Raw genomic sequence first — 22,899 nt, 5'->3', positions numbered from 1 at the left:
TGAAATGCAAAAACCTACAGATTACGTTATAAAAAGTACGCATTACATGATATGATTCAAGATTTACGTATGATAACTTACCTTCGAACTAAGATTATGAATAAAATTGGAAACTTGATTTGGAACAGATGGAGGCTGTATTCGTTTTTAGATTCGGATTTTCATGAATTTATAAAATAATTGTTTGACAAAAATAATTATCTTCAATCAAGTTCTTGGAGAATTTTAAAATGTATTGGGGATTAAAATAATTAGCAAAAAAATTGATAGCGACATTGATCTTCCAAAGTGATACAATATGAAGTGAAGAAAGTATGAAAGGATTTCTTATTTTACACTGGCATTAAAAACTATAATTATACGATAAAAGCAAGCAGCAAAATTAATATAACTCATAAGTATTTAGTCTGATGTAACTTAGATTCTGGTTACCGAGCATAAGGCAAGCAACTGCGTTTCTTGCTGTAGGCCACAGAACGTAGCTACTACATACGCAAGGTAATGTAGTTAAGTGTTCTTTTCAGTGTGAAGGATTATCGTACCTTCTAATGGACATTGTGGTCAAACTACACTTATCCATGTTCTTTCAGCAGGTGGACAATATTATCCAGGTTTGCTGGACGTGTATATAAGTCCAGCAAAGAAATGATATGCTTAAATACATGAATTTTATGGAATACAGAGTTCCTGTTAGTTTTATATTCTAAGGAAAAAACAATGTATTTCAAATGCAAGTGGGAAGCCTCACAAATTTTTCAGCGGCCTCTAGTTTTTATATTATGAATTTAATATTTAAAAATAAGTATTTTATTTTGCAACTATAACTACGCTGTTTTTTTATTGTTCTTTGTGAGGAGTAAGGTTTTAAAATGAGGCCCCCTAGAGAGAGTGAGGCCCCATGTTGTGCCTCATGCGCCTAATGGTAAATGCGGCCCTGTCCTTAGCAGAATTGAGTTCTGCATTGGTCAGCTCATCTCCTGTCAGTGATGCAGTGAATCATGTGACAAAATGTATTACAAAAGCTGCCACAACTGCAGTTCATAAAAAACTAGTCAGTTTCCACTTTTCAAACTGTAGTGGAATGCTGATTATGCAGCAGCAAAAGAAGCACAGAAGAAAGCTTAGAGTATCTTCTGTAGATGTACCACAACAAACCTTATTGCTTTTAAACATGCCCAAGTCTGAGCAAGATACATCATCATCTTAACCAAAAGGAATCCTGGATCCAGTGCACATCTGTAACAAGTAGCAACCAACTTCAAAGTCTGGGATAAAATTTGGAAAATGAAGAGCAGACATACCACCTGCCCACTATTGATTCTTGAACCTAATGGTTATACAATTGGCAACCTAACAGCAGTTACTAACATGCTTGGTGAGATGTTTTCAAAAAAACATCAGAAGCACCCCCCCCCCACCTCACCAACCTTCCCAAGTTCCTTGCACAAAAATGAAACACAGAATAACAAATTCTTTTTCTCTTTGTACAGTATAAAAGAAAACACCAGGTTGTTCACAAACAAGAAATGAAAGCTTTTTTTTTCTTTTCTTCCCAATGCTGTCTAACGTTGTTAACCCAGATAACATCCATGATGAGATGATCAGACATCCTTGGCCATCTGCCAAGGATTAGTTGCTATGCCTGTTCAACAGAATTATCTGTGAGAGCATTTTTTCTGGATACCAGACAAAGATGATTATTATTGCCTTTCCTAAACCAGAAAAGGATCCAGAAGCCGCTTGTGCAAAACTTTTGGAAAAAAATGATTAATTCTCATCTTTTATTGTTTCTGGAGAGAACCTTTTTCCCAGAACACAATCTGGCTTCCTTCTACAAACATCATTCAGAACCAATCATCTAGTCTGATAGGAAGCATCCATTCAAGGTGCCTTCCTAAAACACGAGCACTTAGTATCAAAATTTATTAACCATAATTGTAAGACCACAATTTTGGACTCAGAGGGAACTGCTCTCTCTCTCTCTTGACCTTATAACCAAGAGAAGGTTGTCCCAACAAGATTCAGTTTTAAATGTCATGCTTTTTGCAGTGGTTAACTTGATAACAGAACAACTTCTTCCAACTGTAAGTAATGCCCTTTATGTGGATGACTTTAACATCTTCTGTCATTCATATAATATCATAGAAAGAGTGTCATAGAAAGACAGTTGCAGGAAGCCATTGATACTCTTTGAAAATGGGTGCTTGCAAACAGATTTAAATTTTCCAAGTAGAAGAAGACAGCTGGTATGCATTCATTTTGAACTTTGCCAATTCATGGTCTCTACATTGAGGCAAATGACCACCCTTGTCTCTTCACATCAAGAGCTATCTCTGCTTTACACTCTCAAAATAATATCACTGCCAGATAATCTCACATAGCCATTTTTTTTTTTTTTTGTCCACAGTGGGAGAATCTGTATAACACTCATCAGACTGCCATACAGCTCTTTGATTTGTCAATAAAAGCACTCTTAGAAGCTCTGGACATTACAGTAGACAGTATTGCACAGATGCCATCGAATGTACCACCACCATGGCATTCATATATACCACCAACTATGATAACAACTTGGCAAACCAGTCTGGCAAATAGCCAACAGCAGATCTTCTGGAATGTGACAAACCACAGGAGCAAGGAATAAAATTTTACCTCTTCAGGCAAAAGAAATGAGGAAATCTTCCAGGACTGAAGTAGTGAGGCTGGCTCCTTTAAGCTCAGCAACATGATGAACCAGTTTCGATAGTTAATAGTTAATAGTGATATGGATGTAGCAGTCTTTTTTTTTTTACTTTTGAAAGACTTAAATTTTAAATTTTCCATGAAAAAAAAAATTCTTTGATCTCCTGATTCTCCATCTGGTTGTTGATGGAGAATATCAGGAAATCTAAGAAAGGCAAACAAAAGTTTTCCTTCATTTCTAAAATTGAACAGTATCCTTAGGTATTTAGCACTAACCTTCATTACAGATGTGGAGTTTTGACATAGAATTGTCCAAATAGTGAAGTTAGTGAAATACAGTGAAAATAGTGAAGTTGGCTTACTTCAGATAAACAAGTAGATCATCTGCTATCTGTTGAGATGAACACAAATCCTACATCTGCAATTACTACTGTGGTCAATCTGGCCTTGCAGACCACTTGGAAACAATAGTTGTCAGAGATTCCAGTTTACATCCTATGTCACCCACAGAGGTGAAATCCACAGAGAGCATACCACTTAGACAGGACTTTAGAGTCACCCACGTGTTTCATTGAGCATTATGTTATCTTTGTGTGTGTGTGCTATTACAAGTATTATTTGTACTCCCTAAAGATGTCTCAGTGACTGAGACGAAATACTGGAAGCATTAAAATTAGTTTTTAATGCTTTCTTAGCGCTGTCACTACTCCATTAAACCTCCAACATGATGGTCCTTGTAGCATTTAAGCCTTAACACACAGATGTTAAAATGTTCCACAGAATAATTAATTAGCACTAAAAAAAGAGGACTTCTTCTAGCATTCTTCTTTTTTGTCAAAACTTGTTTTTGCAAGTTAAATGTCTGAAATGAAGTACAAAATCAAAGAATTTGATGTCAGAGGTAAAATATGGTTTGAGTAAATCCATCACCAGAACTTATTACAGTAAAATTTTGGAGACTACTACTGTGTGTTAGTAATAATAACTTTAATTTCCCAGTGTTTTGACTTTTACATTAACATCATCATCTGGAGTAAGTACCCACCCACCCACACACACGAGAGAGAGAGAGAGAGAAAAAGAAACTAGTTATGGTGTGACAATTTAATTCCTGGAAACGCTGCATAGTGTTGCCCCATGTGGTGATTTGGTTGGAGTTACGTGAATAATCGTGTTTGAACATCTTTTAACTAATGTGTGTGTGTGTGTGTGTGTGTGTGTGTGTGTGTGTGTGTGTGTGTGTGTGTGTGTGTGTAAACCTCAAAGCGATAGAGCCATTTGCTGGTTGGCTATTGCAAAAACAATAGAGATCTGCATATAAACTTTGGCATAAAAATGTGTGATCGAAATTTGGAGCAGCGTGTTAACATCAACTTTTGTGTGAAAATCAGCAAAACTGCTACTGAAACATTGGAGCTGTTGAAAGTGGCATATGGTGTGGATGCTCTGAAAAAGTCGAGTATCTTTGAGTGGCATAAGATTCAATGCTGGGTGAGATGTGAATGACAATCCTAGAAGTGAACATCCAAAAACAAAAATGATGGATGCAAATGTGAACGGAGTGCAAGATTTGATATGGTCTGATAGACAATTAAGTATGCAATTAATGGCTGATGAATTGCAAATGAATCGAGAAACAGTCAGGGTAATTTTAACTGAAGAATTGGGTATGCAAAAGATTTCTGCAAATAAATTGTTTGTGCCTTGGATCTTGACAGATGAACAGCAGCAGCAGTGGCTGGTTGAAGTTGCGACTGATCTTTCTGCAAATAAGCACATTTCCGAGAGTAATTATGGGTGATGAAACCTGGTGCTTCTGGTACAATCCCGAAACAAAATGCCAGATCATGTAGTGGAAAACCCAAAGTTCACCATGTCCGAAAAAAATATGTCACTTTCGCAGTTCAAACCATGCTGGTGTGTTTCTTTGAAGGGGATAGTCTGATATGAATTCATTGAACAGGGACAAACGATCAACCAACAATGCTATTTAGTGGTGCTGAAAAGATTATGAGATTCTGTTTGGAAAAAAAGACCTGAATTGTGGCCTGACAAGTGGAATCATCCATCACGACAATGCACCAAGCCATAGTGCACTCATTGTGAGAGAGTTTCTTGCCAAAAAAAAATTGATTATCAAATTAGGTCATCCTGCTAATTCACTTGACTTAGCTCTCTATGATTTCTGGCTGTTTCCAAAATTAAAGACTGTGCTAAAAGGACGAAGGTTTTCTGACATCACTGATATCCAGCATAATCTGATAAAGGAACTCGAGAGTATTCTGGAAAAAGAGTTCCAGGCCTGTTTCCAGAAATTTGTTTCCAAATGCATAAGTGGACTAGGACTACTTCGAAGGCGACAGTAGCCACTTATGTATAGTTCTGAACCTAGGTTTTTTACAGGTGCATTCCAGGAATTAAATTGTCACACCTCTTAAGTCAAAGTATCACTAATTTGGTCAACCATTAGCCTCTTAGCCTGACCTCTTTTGTTTTTTTAATATCAAAGCTGCAGTCTTGTTTTATGTAGCCAGATATCAAATTCTGTGATCCTTTAATGAAAAATACCAGTAAATACTGGTGGTATAATCAATGTTTAAAATAAGAACTGAGGTTTATTATTGTCAAATTATGCCTGGAGTAAAGGATTGCTTGACACAAAAGTTATGTGAGTCAAATGTGTGTCATCCATATTCTTGAGATTTCTGGGCATCATTATTTGTTGAGATTGATTTCTTGATCACAATTACAGAGGTCTTTTTAAATGTTTGTTTGTACTAGGTTTTGTTATGATGCAAGGATCAGGTGCTTTCCTAGTCAGCAGCTCTGTGTAAAATATCGAAAGGCACAGGCTTTCCATAGTTATTAAATCATTTCCATTCCTTTTTCCATATAGGAATCATGCACCGTGTTTCACTTATTTATGGCAAGTTACATCTGATAAAGGAACTCGAGATAAAGTTACTATCTGATAAAGTTACATTGCGTTTCACTGTAACAAATAGCAGGACTTTGTCTTGATACTTAAGTCTCTTAATGTTCAATTATCTTTTCAACCTGCCTCAAGATTTCCTTATTTTTTTCATCTGCAAAGGACCAGCTTCGACCTTTCCATATTTCAGGCTCTTATGATTTGTCATGCTTTGACCATTCTGGAAGATTCATTGTTTGTCATGAAAAACTTAAAAATTACATCAAGTTCTGGGAACAAGAGAGAGAGAGTGGGCACTCTTTGTGGGTGTCATGCCCAAGAGTATCTTCCTTTACTGCATGTTTCAGCTCTATCCTTTCATCCAACCTAGAACCAGAATGATACAAACAACAATGTCACTGCATTCAAAATAAATCTTCCTAAAAAACTAATTCCAATTAATAAGCCAAACCAAGCACGATATACAAAGCATGCCAGAATCTCTATTAAAAATAAATAAAATAATGAAATAAAATAAAAACATCACTTTCACATCATCTTAATAATCTGTGGCATAAATTTCAACATAAATGGTACCTATCATCACTTAGACATCTAGACTGGACCTCCTACTTTTGACAGAAATCCAAATTGTCACTACATCAATCATAATCTACCTCAACTATTCATATTACACACTTCATGATTTGTTTTATCTTATGAAACTTTTTGCTCTTCTTTCCGTAGTCTGGCTGTTGTTCCACTTTTCTGACCCAAACACCTGCTGTGAGAGATTCACAGAAATTATCTTAACATGAAGCTTTTCATCCTGCCATTCTAACCAAAATTCTTGCCCACTCTCCAACAAAATATATACTAAAGCAATTGGTGAAAAAAAAAACCTTACCACAGGTAGCTTGCAAAAAGAACCCCAGCTCCATACTACACTTATGCTGAAGCATACAAAAAAATGCAAAACAGCCATCAGTAAATCTAAATCTGACATCATAAAGACTAATAGAAGAACCATCCAAATGGAAGCCATTTCTTCTGATCCCGTGCAAGGCCAATGTAACTTTTTCTCACTGTATTTCTGCCTATTTCTTATCCAGATGGTACTACAGTTACAGCAACTAAAGATAAAGCTGACCTTCTGTCATCACTCTTTTCCTAATTAGGTTTAGTAAAATAAAACAGCACAAAGAAATAATTGAACAGGTTTAATAGTTCCGATATTTCACTCCTCTCTCACAGAGACATTTTCTGGAATACAACATAAAACTTGTAATGACACACACAGAAAAGGACACAATAAGTGGAAGATGTTAAACTGTAGTCCTTAGATGGCTGCTGGTAATTATCCATGGATGTTGGGTGAGAGGTCTAAGGACTGATTTTTCCCAAATTTTGGAGAGCTTAACACAGCCATATTTATGACTAAACATACACACATAACCACAGTAATAAGATTTTTAATAAGTCAATATTTCGTCCTAAGTATCATAGGACATCTTCAGTACAGTTAATTCAAACAATACTAGGAATAACACACAGTTAGGGTGCATGCTTACAATGGAATCCCAATATGCTTGCAGTAGCATGTTATAGAATTAAATTAAAATACTAATTATATGAAGAGCCAAAGGCTTCAATTCGGCGACATGAACTTATTTAAGTTAAGGGATATTATATCCTATATTGTTTCTTAGCCGAATAAGAAACTCAAAGAGTTTCGATGCCGAATATAGAAACTATATAAAGTTTGGCGATTCCAAGCGTAAGCAAATACCTGGATAGTGCAGCACCTGATCCATTAAGGTGGTGCAAGCTGAGGTAACTCATAGAAAGGGTGGAGCAAGATCCGATCACTATTCTTGATATTTACCCATAATGTGAACTTAGCTCCTACGAGCTGTATTATTGTTCAACATTAATTTAGAAACCGGTCGAAACCAGACCGGTTTCGACCTTTTTTGAGGTCTCATCAGTGAGTAGGTAGACCTAATTAATACCAAGTTTGTAGCGAACAGAACTTGCATCCCTTTTATCAGGATTGCCAAGAAGGTGTCCTAATAAATTACTAATTATTCGGCTAAGAAACAATATAGGATATAATATCCCTTAACTTAAATAAGTTCATGTCACCGAATTGAAGCCTTTGGCTCGTCATATAATTAGTAATTTATTAGGACACCTTCTTGGCAGTCCTCATAAAAGGGATGCAAGCTCTGTTCGCTACAAACTTGGTATTAACTAGGTCTACCTACTCACTGATGAGACCTCAAAAAAGGTCGAAACCGGTAGTGACTGGTAGTGACCTTCTCTCATAATGTTGAACAATAATACAGCTCCTAGGAGCTAAGTTCACATTATGGGTAAATATCAAGAATAGTGATTGGAGTTTGCTCCACCCTTTCTATGAGTTGCCTTAGCTTGCACTACCTTAATGGATCAGGTGCTGCACTATCCAGGTATTTGCTGGATATTTGTTGGAATCGCCGAACTTTATATAGTTTCTATATTCGGCATGAAACTCTTTGAGTTTCTTATTCAATTAGGTCTGTGACGTAGGGCTTCAGCACTTTCTTTATATAAGTGTTCATGTTTATATGAAGATCTATGTAGAAGTTTGATTTCTTTCAATGGATCCTATGGTTTGGGTTTTCAATTCCGTGTTGTGCGAGGCCAGATTTCTGTGGTTTGATGAGACAGATATGGTGGCAGCTTGATGTTCTAAAATGCATTTGTTAATGGATCTACCTGGTGTATGAAGTAGATTCATTGTTATGTGTGTATGTTTGTTTAGTCATGAGTGCTCCACAGGTTTCATCATACAATAAATATTTATATGATTAGTTTCATTTTTGAAATTTCCATTGATTCCAAAACAAGTTCTTCCTCCTATCACTTCAGATCTCTCTTACCATGCAGATTATAGTAATGGTGTTACTGTTCTCTGGGGCATCTTTGAAAAAATAGCCAGAAATTAAAAAAATATATAATCTCTGCACTGCTTTCAAACCTCATATGAAGCTATCTACACTTATCTCATAAAAGTCAACTCCCTTCCTCTTTGTTCTGGTGTGTACTAAATTCTTTGTTCTTGCAATATTTCATATTTTGAAAAAACCGGGAGTTCTGTCACATCAGCCTAGAAAAACACAAGAAATAAATACGCTGCCACGATTACTGTCCAGGGCATGGTTGACCATGCTTTGTACTGACTGTGGATTGGGAGTTGCCAATTGTTCGGGTTTTTTTTTTTTTTTTTTTTTATTTTTTTTTATTAAAGAATTGCTTTCTGTGTAGGCTTGGTGGTGTGATATTGCTCAAAACTGGGAACTAGTGTTGTGGGGCTGGTTTGATTGTTCTATTATGATTCTCATGCCGGTAGTTAGGATATTGATCTTAGATGCAGGTGTGCTGTTCAGTCACGCAGTTGCACAATATTTGGCTGGGATATAGACCAAACTGATAGCTACAGTTCAGAGCCTATCTGCTGTGGCTCCCCATGATGTGCCAGCAAGCTTCTGAATGGTGGTGGTGTTGTGGGATGCCATTTTAGCAGCAGGGACTTTTTGCATGGTAAAATGCTGAGAGAATGTCAGAATCCTGTCCAGTGTGACTCCACATATTTAAAGTTTGGGTTATACTTTTGTATTTGACTGTCCATCTCAGTTTCAAGTTTTTTGTGGGTCTGTTTATGACAGAGGTGGTAAAACAAGATATCTCTGTTTTATTTAGGTTTGTCTGTAATCTCCAGTTCCTAAAATAGGCACTTAGCATAGTTATATCTCATGTTAATATATCCTCTGTCACTTTTAGTCATTGATCTTGAATTGCTATTGCCAGATCATCAGCATACCTGTAGATTGTAGAGGGCAGATCACTAATATACACATTGATGAACAGCAGGGCCAGAACAGTGCCTTGGGGTAGACCATTGTTTAATCTACAGGTCTGTTTTATCAAAACAGACCTATAGATTCTTTGTGAAAACTTAACTTTTTGCATGGTATTATAAAAATTATAAAAAAGTAACTTAAGAAGCATTCTCTACCTCACACAGTGTCATGTGCAGCTGTGAGGTCTGTAAATGCTGCACATTTTTGAAAACCTGCTTCTGTATGTGTTATAAGAACGAGCACTTGTTCTACACAGTTACACCCTATGGGGATGCATTTTTCTTTTACAGGGATAATACAGTTATAACTGAGTTTATAAGATCTTATAGAAGATGCTAAGTAATACTATTGGATGGTGATTTTCAGGCTTGGCCTCAATCTTGACAGGCTTCAATAAGACCATTATCTCATTATCTTAGAATGTTTAAAAGTATTTGGTAGTTTACCACTAGAACAGAATTTCTTCTATTTCTACTTTCTCTGGCTGCTTTCTCCATATGCTTAGCAAACACAAACTCCAGAATCATGCCATCTGAACAAGTGACTTTTTCTCATAGTAACTTGAATTGCTTTATCAGTTTCAAAGGGGGGGGGGGGGGTGAAAGGGTGAGAAAATTCTGACTCCATGATGGCTTCATCCTTTGCCTGATCTGGTTCCATTCTTAACATTTCTTGTGTATTTCTTGACTGCAGTTGTTTTGGAGAGATTAATTATATGGTGTACTATTTGATTTGGATGTATTTGGCTTTTCTTGGTGTTCATAGTTGAAGCACCTCCTAGATTTTTGTACTATCCAGGCTTTATGTCCATGTCCTGTATAGTTGACTGCCATCTTCTTTCTCTTCTTGCCATGTTCAGGCTTTCAAAGAGTTCCCCAGTGATGTCTTGTGAGTGGTTGGTTTGAAATTCTTCATACAGTCTTTGTGTATCCTTGTTCTGACAGGGAATATATTCCTTTTGGTATCCTCTTGGAATACAATGTCAGGCTGTAGAGAGGATGCTCCTTCAAATCTTTCATGATTATTCAGCTTAGGCTTAATGAACCATACAATGTCATCAAGTTTCCTTGTAATGATGTTCCAATTTATGCTTTGTTATGACAGCGAACTGATATTCCTACAACCAACAAGTACTCCCCCAGCTTTTGTCAAAACACAAAAGCTGGGGGAGTACTTGTTGGTTGTAGGAATATCAGTTCGCTGTCATAACAAAGCATAAATCAGAGTTTGTATCAATATTCTACTATTCACCGTGAAAGTGGTGAATGGTGGAATAATGAGTGGAATAGTGGGAAAAAAAAGCATCAAAGACAAGTCGCAGAATTATTAATATCTGCCAACATACCAGAGATCTTTCCATTTTTGTCATTATTCTTACATTTCCTCTGTGTATGATAATTATTAAAATCACCTGCATATATTGCAGAGTGGTCATGTAGGGGTAAAACTGAACTGTGGGAATAAATTGCTAGTTCTATGATTCAAGCTGTATTTGGGAGGTTTGGAGGCATTTGCTAATTTAAGACCACATGGAAGAAGGATAGTTGTTGATATTCTGTATGTTTGTTCTAGTTCCTTTGAGAAGAGTGATATCCTGGTGATACTGCTTCTTGTGTATGTGGCACATCTATACATTTTGTGGGATGTGGCACCAGTCATTATTATGTGGAAGATGTATTATCCAGGGACAAGATAATACATCTTCCACTGACATTCGACAGGTCTTCAATATGCATGTCTTGTACGATGACTATATTAATGCTCTCTTTCAGAAACAGTTTTCCTAAAACCTGGCACTTGCTGTAGCTTAAACCTTCCACATTCAGCTGTGTTACTTGGACTGTTGGGCTCTTTGTGAACCGTTGTAGATGTTGATCCTGATGTCTCATGGTGATCATAGAATTGCCAACTAAAGCTGTCAGTTTTGCACTTTCAACACATTCTCATTTGGCAGGAGTCTATAAATGTCAGTTTGGCACCCAACATCACTGTTGCTCTTTTAGTACCACCCAGGGGACACATGCAACTTAAGGATTGCTCGTTCTATGAGTATGATTCTCTGCATATTTTGTTTGACAAATATGCAAAACTTTGTGCTTTGTAACATTACACTTCTATATTCATATATATATATATCCTGTTCAAATAAACCATCATCCTATTTATGTCCTCCTGATATGGAATCACAGAAGAATTCTTTGTTATCCTCCCAATTTTATCTGCAAACAACTGAATATTTCCTTCAGACCTTTGAATATATCATCATTATTATTATTATTACGGGCAACTCCAAGGAGTCCTTAGACTTATCGAAGGAGACCAACTATTCAACATTCACACAGTATCTATCATACTTCGCCTTGAACTCATTCACAGTCATGGCACCCACAACAAATTCTGGCAGCTTATTCCACTCATTCACCACTCTCCAAGTAAAAAACCTAGCTCTAACACCCTTGCTAACCACACTCTTGCCCAGTTTCCATGGATGGCCCCTAGTCCTCCCACCACCAGTCCTGTTCTCAAAAATATCTTCTGAATTAATCTTATAGAAACTCTTCAGTAATTTGAATGTCTCAATCATATCCCTCCCCCCCCCCCCTCTTCCGCCTATCAACCAATTTCTGCAACCCACAAATCTTCAACCTGTTCTCATAAAGTTCATTCCATAGGCCTGCTATCATCTTGGTCACTCATCTCTGGATCCTCTCCACCTCCTCTTCATCAAGAAGAAACCCTGATGCCCATATCTGGGCATAATAGTCTAGATGGGGGTCTTATCAAGGCTCGATACAGAGGAACAATAACTTGTTTGTCTCTGCTTGTCAAAGTATTCTTCAGTAACCAAGTGATTTGATGGGCTGATTTAGCCACTTTTGCAATGTGCCCCCTAAACTTCAACTCCCTATCCACCAATACTCCCAAATCCCTGGCCTCGTCAATCTCCTGGAGTACAGTTCCACCAATGTGGTATACTGCTGCTAATCTTTTCACCCCAAAATGCATAACCTTACATTTTGCCACATTAAATTGACATCCATTCTCCTTAGCCCAGTCATCCAAACTATCCAAATCATCCTGCAAAATTTTGACATCCTGTGCATTCACTATTCTCTACCCAACTTTGCATCATCAGCGAACAAATGAACAGTTCCTCTCAGATCCTTTCCTATATCGTTAATGAACAAATTAAACAGTAGTGGTCCAACAACAGAACCCTGCGGCACACCACTAGTCACAGGCCGTCTTTTGGACTTTACTCCTGAATAAACTACTCTCTGATATCTCTCCATCAACCACCCTCCTATCCATCTCACCAATTCTATATCCATCCCCATATGCTGCAGTTTACTGATTAGAATTCCATGTGGCAATCCTGTCAAAGGCCTTAGCAAGGTCCATTAGAATCGCTGTAAACTCATTACCCTTATCCAGTTCAGCCGTCACTGTGTTATAAAATGTGAGCAAGTTACTGAGGCATGATCTACCCTTCACAAAACCATGCTGTCCCCCATACAGTATCCCATTTTCATCTATCCATTCCTGTATTTTCCTCTTGACTACTTTCTCCAAGACCTTGACAACAACTCCTGATTGGTCGGTAATTTTCAACCACAGTCTTGGAACTTCCTTTATGCAGTGGAACTATTTTCCCCTCTTTCCAGCCCCTTGGGACTAACCCAGACCCAAGACTCAAATTAAATGAAATGGTCAAGGGCACTGACAATTCTTTAGCCAATTCATGTATGACACCAGCTGGTATACCATCCAATCCCACAGATGTATTCACATTGAGGTTTTGTAATAGACTATTCACCTCCACTTCATTCACTACAATTCCCATATAAGCTGTTGGTTTCTTCATTCTTGCAATATCACCACCTGGATGATATAACTCTTGCAAAGTGCTCACTCAGTAATTCCACTATATCAACTGATTCGTTTACCTCCCTACCTTTATCTATCTTCTATTCAGTAGAAGAAAATTGTGATACTTAAAAAAAAAAAAAAAAAAGGAATGCAATTATTTTTAAGAAATGTTATATTCCTCACATTTTTGATATTCACAGGATTAGATTCTGTATATATCTAGACTTAGAAATTTGTACACTTGATTATTGTCAGATATTATTATATTTTTTAAAAATTAAATAATGAAAAGGTATGCTTTTCTGTTAAAAAGAATAAATATGCAGGTTTTCTTTTCCCTTTTACAGTTCAATGCATATAAATAATCTGATCTTTCAAGTAATTTTTGTAATAATTTTCTCCCTCCCCTCCCCATTAGTTCTAAGCTGATGAATGCTTTTGAAGATTATGTGTCAATTGCTTCTAAGGTAAGAATCAGTTAAGTAATTAAATTTTGTAATTATATAAATTTTATAACATTTACTTCATATTAAACATTATAGTTTAGAATGCTACAAAACAATAGATAATGAAGGAAGTATTGAAACACAAAATAATTGGTAAGCTTAACTTCATGTATTTTTGTAGAGAAAGAGAGGTGGGGGAGATGTTCCCTATATTATTTCATACTAAACATAAAAAAAAAAAAAAAATTTAAAAAATATTACATTATGCCTGGTACATCTTTACATACCAAGAAAAGCAACATTTTATAGAGACAAAAATGATAAACTTATAGGGACTACATTTGAAAAGTCAAAGATGCAGCAGAGATCATATTATTATTATTACAGCAACTCCAAGTAGTCCTTAGACTCATTGAGAGAGACCCTAAACATCATGTTAAGAACTATCTAACATTTATGCAGTATTTGTCATAGTTTGCTTTGAACTCATTCACAGTCATGGTGCCCACAACAGACTCTAGTAACCTATTCCACTCATTCACTCTCCAAGCAAAAAACCTAGTTCTAACACCCTTGCCAACTACATTCTTACTCAGTTTCCATGGATGGCTCCTAATTCTCCCATCACCACACCTGTTCTGAAAATTTTCCTCTAAATTAATCTTGTAAAAACCCCCTCAGTAATTTGTATATCTCAATCATATCACCCCTTTTCCACCTATCAACCAGTTTGTGTAACCCAAAAATTTTCAACCTGTTCTTGTAGGGGTCATTCCATGAACCTACTATCTTGGTTACTTGCCTTTGGATCCTCTCCTCCTGTGAACGCTAAACTTTGCCTGCAGTGGTGTAAAGAGAGGCACCAGTGGACAACTAGAAACTGTGTGATTTGGAGTGATGAATCATGCTTTACCATGTGGCAGTTTGATGGGAGGGTCTGGGTGTGGCAAATGCCTGGAAAACGATTCCTGCAGGTGTGTGTAATGCCAACAGTGAAATTTGGAAGAAGTGGCATTATGGTGTGGGGTGTTTTTCATGGAATAAACTTGGCCCTCTCGTAACACTACACAGAAATCTAAATGTGGAAGGGTACAAGGACATTTTGACCCATTGCGTACTGTTTACGGTAGAAGATCAATTCGGGGATGACTATTGTCTGTATCAGCATGACAATGTTACCTACCATAAAGCAAGGTCTGTGAGGAAATGGTTTGTGGACAATAATGTTCCAGAAATGGACTGACCAGCCCAGAGCCCTGACTTGAATTCCATAGAACACCTTTGGGATGAACTAGAATGTACTTCACTCCAAACCCCAACAACCCACATCATGAACTGCTCTGGCTACAGCTTCACAGGAAGAATGGGCTGCCATTCCTCTAGAGACGTTCTGACACCTGGTAAAAAGTCCCCCCAGCAGAGTTAGAGCTGTCATAGAAGTAAAGGGTGGATCCACCCCCCCTACTGGAAAGTGTGCCACAGGGAAAGTCTGATTACAGTTTCAAGTAGGTGCCCACATTCTTTTGATCAGATAGTGTATATATATTGTATATCATGATGGTCTGACATAATATATCGTGACCATTGGTTCATTATTTGCCAAGTCTTATTTGATCAAATTCTATATTACATTCTTCATTCCTAAATGTATCAACCAGTGGCAGCTCGTGGCTTGAAATCGTTGGGGTGCTGCAACTTTCGCAATATGCATACATACTGTAAGTACAGTCTATATGTGTTTGGATAAAATATCAAAATTATGAAAAAAAATTTTTAAAAAATTAAACATGAGAAAATATTGTTTATTATCAATAAAATTGTACAGTTTGGTATAATTCAAAATTACTTAAAAATAAAATCCATTATCATAACCCCAATAATGTTCTAAAATAAAAACTATAACAAATGTTATGTCTTTAATTGTAATGTCCAAATATTTAAAGAGACGGAGTAAACATGATAAGCACTACCAACACTCTGCTGGTAGTGCTTATCATGGCGCAAACAGCATATAAACAACAGTGGAACTGCGCGACGGACAGTGGCACATTACGCTAATAGCTCGCATCTCACTATGACATGCATATGCTTGCATGCGTAGCAAATGCTAGCAATATGACACTGGGGTGACACAGTGCCATTTACCATAGCGTTTAATTCTCTTATTCCACATTAATTTATTCAGCATACTCATGCCCTCTTTGTTATTATGTCTCTTTATTTAATTTTCCATCTTTACTAAAAACCATGCCTAAATAGCTGAAATGTTTTATTTGCTTTATAGGTTCTCTATGAATATTACATTTTGTTTTCCATGTTTTCTAACCCGTTGTCAATTTTGTTGGTTTTTTGCTGGTAATTTAGTAATTTTTATACCAAATCTGTAACACTAATTATTTATTAATTTATTTATATTTGCTTGTAATATTTAATTTTATCATCAACAATCCTATACAATTCTCTTATTTTGTATAAAAAATAATAAAAATCCATCTTGTATACAAAATAAGAGAATTGTATAGGATTGTTGATGATAAAATTAAATATTACAAGCAAATATAAATAAATTAATAAATATATTTATATGTCGAGAAAAATTGGCGGTGCTGCAGTTCCGCAGTGCCTATGCACGAGCTGCCCCTGGTATCAACCCACTTATGCCTTGGTCTTTTCTTGCCATTTTTTCTTCTCTCTCTCTCTCACACACACACACACACACACAATGTTTTGCAAATTCTTCATCTCCCATTTTGCTAAAGTGACCATGCCATCTTGATTATCTTCATTTTTTTATATATGGTTCTGGTACCGATGGTTCCCTTCACTATAATGATTTTTTTTTTTCCTGAACTCTTGTATGTGATCTCCAATCCAAGTCTCAAGTTGGATTTGAAGCTGGTTTAAACACTATCTTATCATTAGCTTGATCTTTTGGCTGATGTCTCCTTCTTTTTCATATAGTTCTTCATCTGACTTCCCAGCATATACCACCTTACTTATTATGATATCCATACATTTCATTTGCCACTGGTGCCAATAACAATTGTTTCTAAATATCTAAAAATATAACATGTATCTGTGCCTGAAGGACAAGAAGGTATATACTTTGATTAAATACCCTTGAAACAGATTTATTTAAGAAAATTTTTAAATATGAATCTTATCCTATGAAGAATGTCTTCATAGAGCAAAGAACTAAGCTTAATATCTACCTTATAAATATCGGGTTTAATGCTGCTTTCGTAATGATGTATGTGGTCAGTATTATTATTATTATTCAGGCCTCCATGGAGTCAAAAGACTCATTGTGGGAGGTCCTTCCTATGAAACACAAAGTCCATCAAGACTCATCGAGGGGAGGGCCCCCCCCCCAAAACACAAAGTCTATCATACCACTCCTTAAACTCATTGACCGTTCTCACTCTCACCACTCCATCAGGCAATGCATTCCACAGCTCAACCACCCTCCACGCAAAGAAACCACTCCTCGCCCTCTTGCTCACAGTTCCTTTTCGTAACTTCTAGGGATGGCCTCTTGTCATCACTCCTTCCTGCTGTTCAACCAAGCGAAAGAACTCCCCAGTATCAACCCTCTAACCACCTCTCAACAGTTTAAAAGTCTCAATCATATCACCTCTCCTTCTTCTATCCACAAAACTCTGCAGTCCACATTCCCTCAGCCGATCCTCATAACTATCATTGTACAGTCCTGAAACCATCTTTGTTATCCACCTTTGTACCCTTTCCACAGTTAATTTATCCCTTTCAAATCCTGGGGACCAAATCTGAGAACAATAGTCTAAGTGTGGTCTGATCAGTGTCTTATACAAAGGAATGATAACTGTTTTATCTCTGCAGGGCAGCGTCCTTCTCATTATTGCAGAAATCCTCTGTGTTACCTTCACCACCTTTACAATATGTCTCCTAAATTTCAGATTTCTATCAATCATCAAACCCAGATCTCTTGTCTCCCCTACTTCCTCCAGTATAACTCCTCCCATAGAGTATACGGTGTCCCATCAATGTTTCCCAAACCTCAAGACCTTACATTTTGCTGCATTAAACCGACACCCCCATTCATTTCTCCATTTATCTAGCTTATTCAAATCCTCTTGCAGGGCTGTCGTATCTGCACTATTACTAATAATCCTTCCCAGCTTCGCATCATCTGCAAACAACTGAATATCCTCTTGCAGTCCACTGACAATGTCATTGATATAAAGGTTAAACAATATAGGTCCCAGTACCGAGCCCTGTGGGACCCCACTTGTAATCCTCTGCTTCCTTGAAACTGCCCTGCTATACACAACTCTCTGATAGCTATTGGACAGCCAATCCTGAATCCAGTTGACGAATCTGACATCCAGACCCATGTGCTGCAACTTAAATATCAGCTTATCATGTGGCATCCTGTCAAATGCCTTCGCTAAGTCTAAGAAAATGGCAGTATATGCCTTTCCCTCATCTAATGCTCTTGTAACTTTATCATAAAAGGCTAGCACATTGCTAAAACAAGAGCGCCCCTTCACAAATCCATGTTGACTCTCACAGATAATATTACCCTCATCTGCCCAATGCTGTATACAGTCCTTCACTACTTTCTCCAAGATCTTACTAACTACTGATGACACACAAACTGGCCTATAATTAGACAATTCCAGTCTGCTACTGCCCTTATGCAATGGCACTATCTTACCTTCCTTTCATTCCATGGGCACTTTTCTCCCAGCCAGACTTTCATTGAAAAGCCAGGTCAAAGGCACTGTCAGTTCCCTAGCACATTCTCTCAAAACTCGTGATGAAATACTATCCAGTCCCACAGCTTTACTGACATCCAGAGTATACTCTGTATTTGAAACACACTCTCCTCCTGTACCTCTAAACCTCAAACCTGCCTAATCACTCTAGCATTAAAACTGACTCCTCCTGGATGAAATACTCCAATAAATTGTTCATTGAACAATTCTACTATGTCCTCTGCATCAGTCATTCTATTCTCATAAATAATTGTGTAAATTGCATACAACCCAATCTTACACCTGAATTAAGATTAAACTATCTACCTCCTTCAGTTCTTTTAGTTTGCAACTTTCATATATATGAGCTATGCTATTTACACATAACATTCCGTTTTGAACAAATTTTTTTCTTTTCACCACGTGATTTTTTTGAGATCAAAACAGCTAAAAATAAAGATTATTTTTATTGACATAATTTCTTGTGTTTGTCATAAGATAAAAATATGGTCTTCATATCACCTTTTGCTTAAATCCAGCTTGTTCTTCAATTTTTCCTGCCTGTTCTCAAGTGTGTTTGCATTAATCCTTGGAACACTCAAAAAGGAAATTTTCTCTATAATTCTCATATTCATTATTTATAAAATGGATATGATAAGAGCTCTACTCCAGTCATCTGAGAGTTGACTTTCTGACAAGACTTCTGGATTGTGCAGTGTAGCTGCTGTAAAACTGTATTTTATTTAATTATTTTATTATGTTATGATGTTATATTGTAATATTTTGTAGTTTCTCTCTTTATATACCCAGGCTATTTATCCTGTTGATGATGCAGCATGTATTGTAATATTTTGTGGTGTTTTTTCTTTTATATATTCCGTCAATGCTGCGATATTGTAATATTTTGTTGTGTTTCCTATTATATATATTCAAGTTTCTTTCCTTTTGTATATATCCAGGTGTTGTTGCGGCAGTTTGTAATATTCTCGGCACTTAATTTTATATGTTCCCCTTTTAATACTCTAGATTCCTACCTTCTGTAATCTATACTCCTTCTACCTGAGAGCAATGGAAATATTTATTTAGATTTTATGACTACGCCATCCATGCCTCGATATGATGCAAGAAATATAGTACTTCTGGTAGGTTATTAAATCTTTCACAACAAAATCTCTTTATCGTCCCCAAGTTATCAATTTGCTTTGCAGTCCTGGCCCTTTTCTCACTTACTAATTATATCAACGTTTCCCACTTAGTTCGAATTTTATTTACGATCAATGCATTGCAATTAAAAATAAGATCAGGCAAAAACTTCGTTTAAAATGCAACATAGGATTTAATAGTCAACAAACAGGCCCATATTTTACACTGTAAGACAGAGGGTGATCCTCTGTAATTCTCAAAAAAAACTAAAAACAAACTTGCATATATCTCTACTTCAATTAATGCAAGGCACACATCATGTTATCTATCTAGCTTAAAGAATTATCATTTAACTAACTTCTTAATACCTGTATATCTTTCTTCAATTAATACAAGACACACATCATGTTATCTATCTAGCTTAAAGAAATATCATTAACAAACATCTTAATACTTGAATAATCGGCGTTAAGGACATGTTACGATTAATATAACATATTGTAAACTTAGTTAAGAAAATTCATACAAGATTATATACAGGCGTTAGATAAAAATCATAACCCAAAATATTTCCTAGGAATTTGCTATACTCATTCTTAGATGCAATCATCAAAATCCAGACAGAACAAGTCTGGATTTTGATGATTGCAAAATCCAGACAGAACAAGAACATGCATTTTTCCAGTTCTACAACCCATTCTTATAGCATCACACAGTCTAAATAAAACAATATTTTAACTCACATGGGCTGTCTTCTGTTGAGTTGCACTCTCCAATTCCATTGGCTGCAACTTCCTATGTTTCCTTTTCTTCGTCTCGGGTTTTGGATTTTCTCCTCCTTCAGGTCCTTGGGGTACTGGCCATTCATCAGGTTTGGCTCGTGGGGATGTGGGTGACGATTCATCAGCGTGTTAATACACTGGCAAAGGGTCGCGACTTGTCAGGGCCTTCACAGACTTAGATAAGCGGAACAGCTCATAGACAAGTTCGGCTGCTCCTCAGCTGATTCGTCCCCTGGTTATCTACGCTTCTGGGCTAAATTACGGTTCGCGGCATGGCTTCCTCCTGGACACGTCAGGACATCACTCTGAGGCTTTCTATCACATCGTCTCCTCGTTTGCTCGTTTCTTCTCTGTGCAAAAACTCTTCCCGTGTCTCTTGAAGTCCCATCTTATATTTCATCAGTTCCAAGACCCTGGGTTCAGTTTTCTAAACCCCGTGCACTTATGCGAACCCCTTACATTGTCTTATGATTCCTGGTTTCTGGAACCTTCGACTAGCCCGTTCTAATCTCATTAAGTCAGCCAGCGGAACATCCGTTTGAATTTTTGCTGCCCTGATTTGCATCGACCTTGAGATCACTTAGAGTTGAACTCGTAAGCAAAATTTCAAATGGCATGCCGACTGTAGAGCATTTCCCTTAGCCTTGAAGGTTTTACATCTTTTGTTCAAAGAGATAGCTAATTCCTTTTGGGCTGTACATATGTTACATACAATACAAAATGTTAAGAGAAAAGACTATTTACAGGTGTTTTGGGTTCTGCCTAACTGTAAAAACTCGATGCGTTTGTTATACAAAATTTATTCTTGTTGCATCGAATTTTTACAATATATGCTATTATATTATGTTATATATGTTATACTTTGTTATTATGTCTCTTTATTTAATTTGCCATCTTTACTAAAAACCATACCTAAATAGCTGAAATGTTTTATTTGTTTTATAGGTTTAGAATTTTTTCTATTTTTATTAATTTCAAACCCATATCCTGTTAGTCAGAGAGTGGAATATGCTAACTATTTGGCCAACTAGGATGAGTGGGTAGCATATTTGCTCTCCAATCAACCCAAGTTAAAAAGAAAGTAGGAATCTATTAATGTCTTTTTTTGAACAGCTGAAGGTTGAAATCAGGGAATACAAATGAGGGGGACTGCTTTTGTTGTGTATTTTTGGATTGTGTTGGTGGTTTTTGGAATTAGGATGAATCACTTAAGTATATTATGTTAATTAATTGTGTGGATTGAGATGAACAACAGTCACCTTGAGGGAAATTCTTCCATCTTCATTTGAGACTGACTAACTCACCATCAGTTAAAAGGTTCTTATAAAGATTCTTCATGTTCTAAATGATATTTAAACCCACATTGTTCCAACCAAAGGGCTTTGTCACGATTGATTGATCTACAGAGGCTCTTTATTTTTATTTATTTTTACATAATCTGGGGCCTCCAGTATGCATTCCTTTCAGTAATTTGGGCAGCAATCTCACATTGGGTCTGGAAATTCATCTCCCACTTCAAGGAATGTTCACAAATATCCATACTCATGGCAGGATCTGAATTTGCAGCCAGTTGGTTGGAGGTTATGTTTGCTGCTTATTTGGTCAGCCAGATTAATATTCAAACCATTATATTTATATTTACTATATATAGAGGTATCTCTCATTATACATGCTTTTTTTATATGTGTTTTTTCTTAACAGTTTCATTTTTGTACATAAAGACTGTTGCCATTTCTCATCTAAGCTTCCATGCCTTGTTTCTTACGTCCATCTATTGCTCATTGACTCAGTGTCCATTTTGTGGACACTGAGTCAATGTCCCCCACTGTCATGTGGTATTGCTTTATCTGTAAATAACTTCTATGCCCTGAGCAATGCAGATCTTCTGGCTGTGGAAAAGCATATTGGTAAGGAATCTGAATCAAGTCCTGTGAAGGTTGAGACTGTGAAAACTTTGACAATAAAGGCTGGGTCTGAAGCTTTTAAGTTCATAGACAGCACTGTGGCTCTCTTCAAATGAACATGACTCTGACCACATGAGGAGTTCTGAATTGAAAAGGGGAGATTGAAAATGTTCTTATATTCTACAAGAATGTCTACAATCAGAAGTTGAAAACTGCAAGTAAGTCGAGTTTCTATTGAAAAATTCTTAAAGAGAAGCCTTCGGTCTCCAATGAGACTTCAATTTCAGCATGTCAGATAAAATTGTGATTAAGATGTGGTTTCAATATATTAATCTTGAAAGTAAATAACTACTTTAATAGTTATTTGTTTTATACATACTGAATGTTTTGTTTACTACTCTTGTGCCTTAATATGTATGGAAAATAGACGCATTATGATGAAATTCATATTGAAAGATTGATATCTCCCTCATTTGGGAATGCAACCTCAGTTATTCTATGTTATAATCCTCCTGTTATG

General features: G+C 36.7%; 1 protein-coding gene across 1 annotated transcript in view; it reads left to right on the top strand.

Moving 5' to 3' along the window:
- Nucleotides 1-22,899, top strand: part of LOC150110436 (uncharacterized) — a 286,950-nt gene that overhangs the window by 242,386 nt on the left and 21,665 nt on the right. Inside the window, exon 9 of the mRNA XM_090398515.1 lies at nucleotides 13,787-13,835. Within this exon, the coding sequence (XP_090254641.1) occupies nucleotides 13,787-13,835 (49 nt within the window). The remainder of the gene's footprint in view (nucleotides 1-13,786; nucleotides 13,836-22,899) is intronic.

Source organism: Typopeltis vanoorti, chromosome 1 (assembly GCF_054136105.1).
Source record: "Typopeltis vanoorti isolate ZY-2024b chromosome 1, IOZ_Tvanoo_1.0, whole genome shotgun sequence".
Taxonomy (NCBI): Eukaryota; Metazoa; Arthropoda; class Arachnida; order Uropygi; family Thelyphonidae; genus Typopeltis; species Typopeltis vanoorti.
This window is presented reverse-complemented; position numbering and strand designations above follow the sequence as displayed.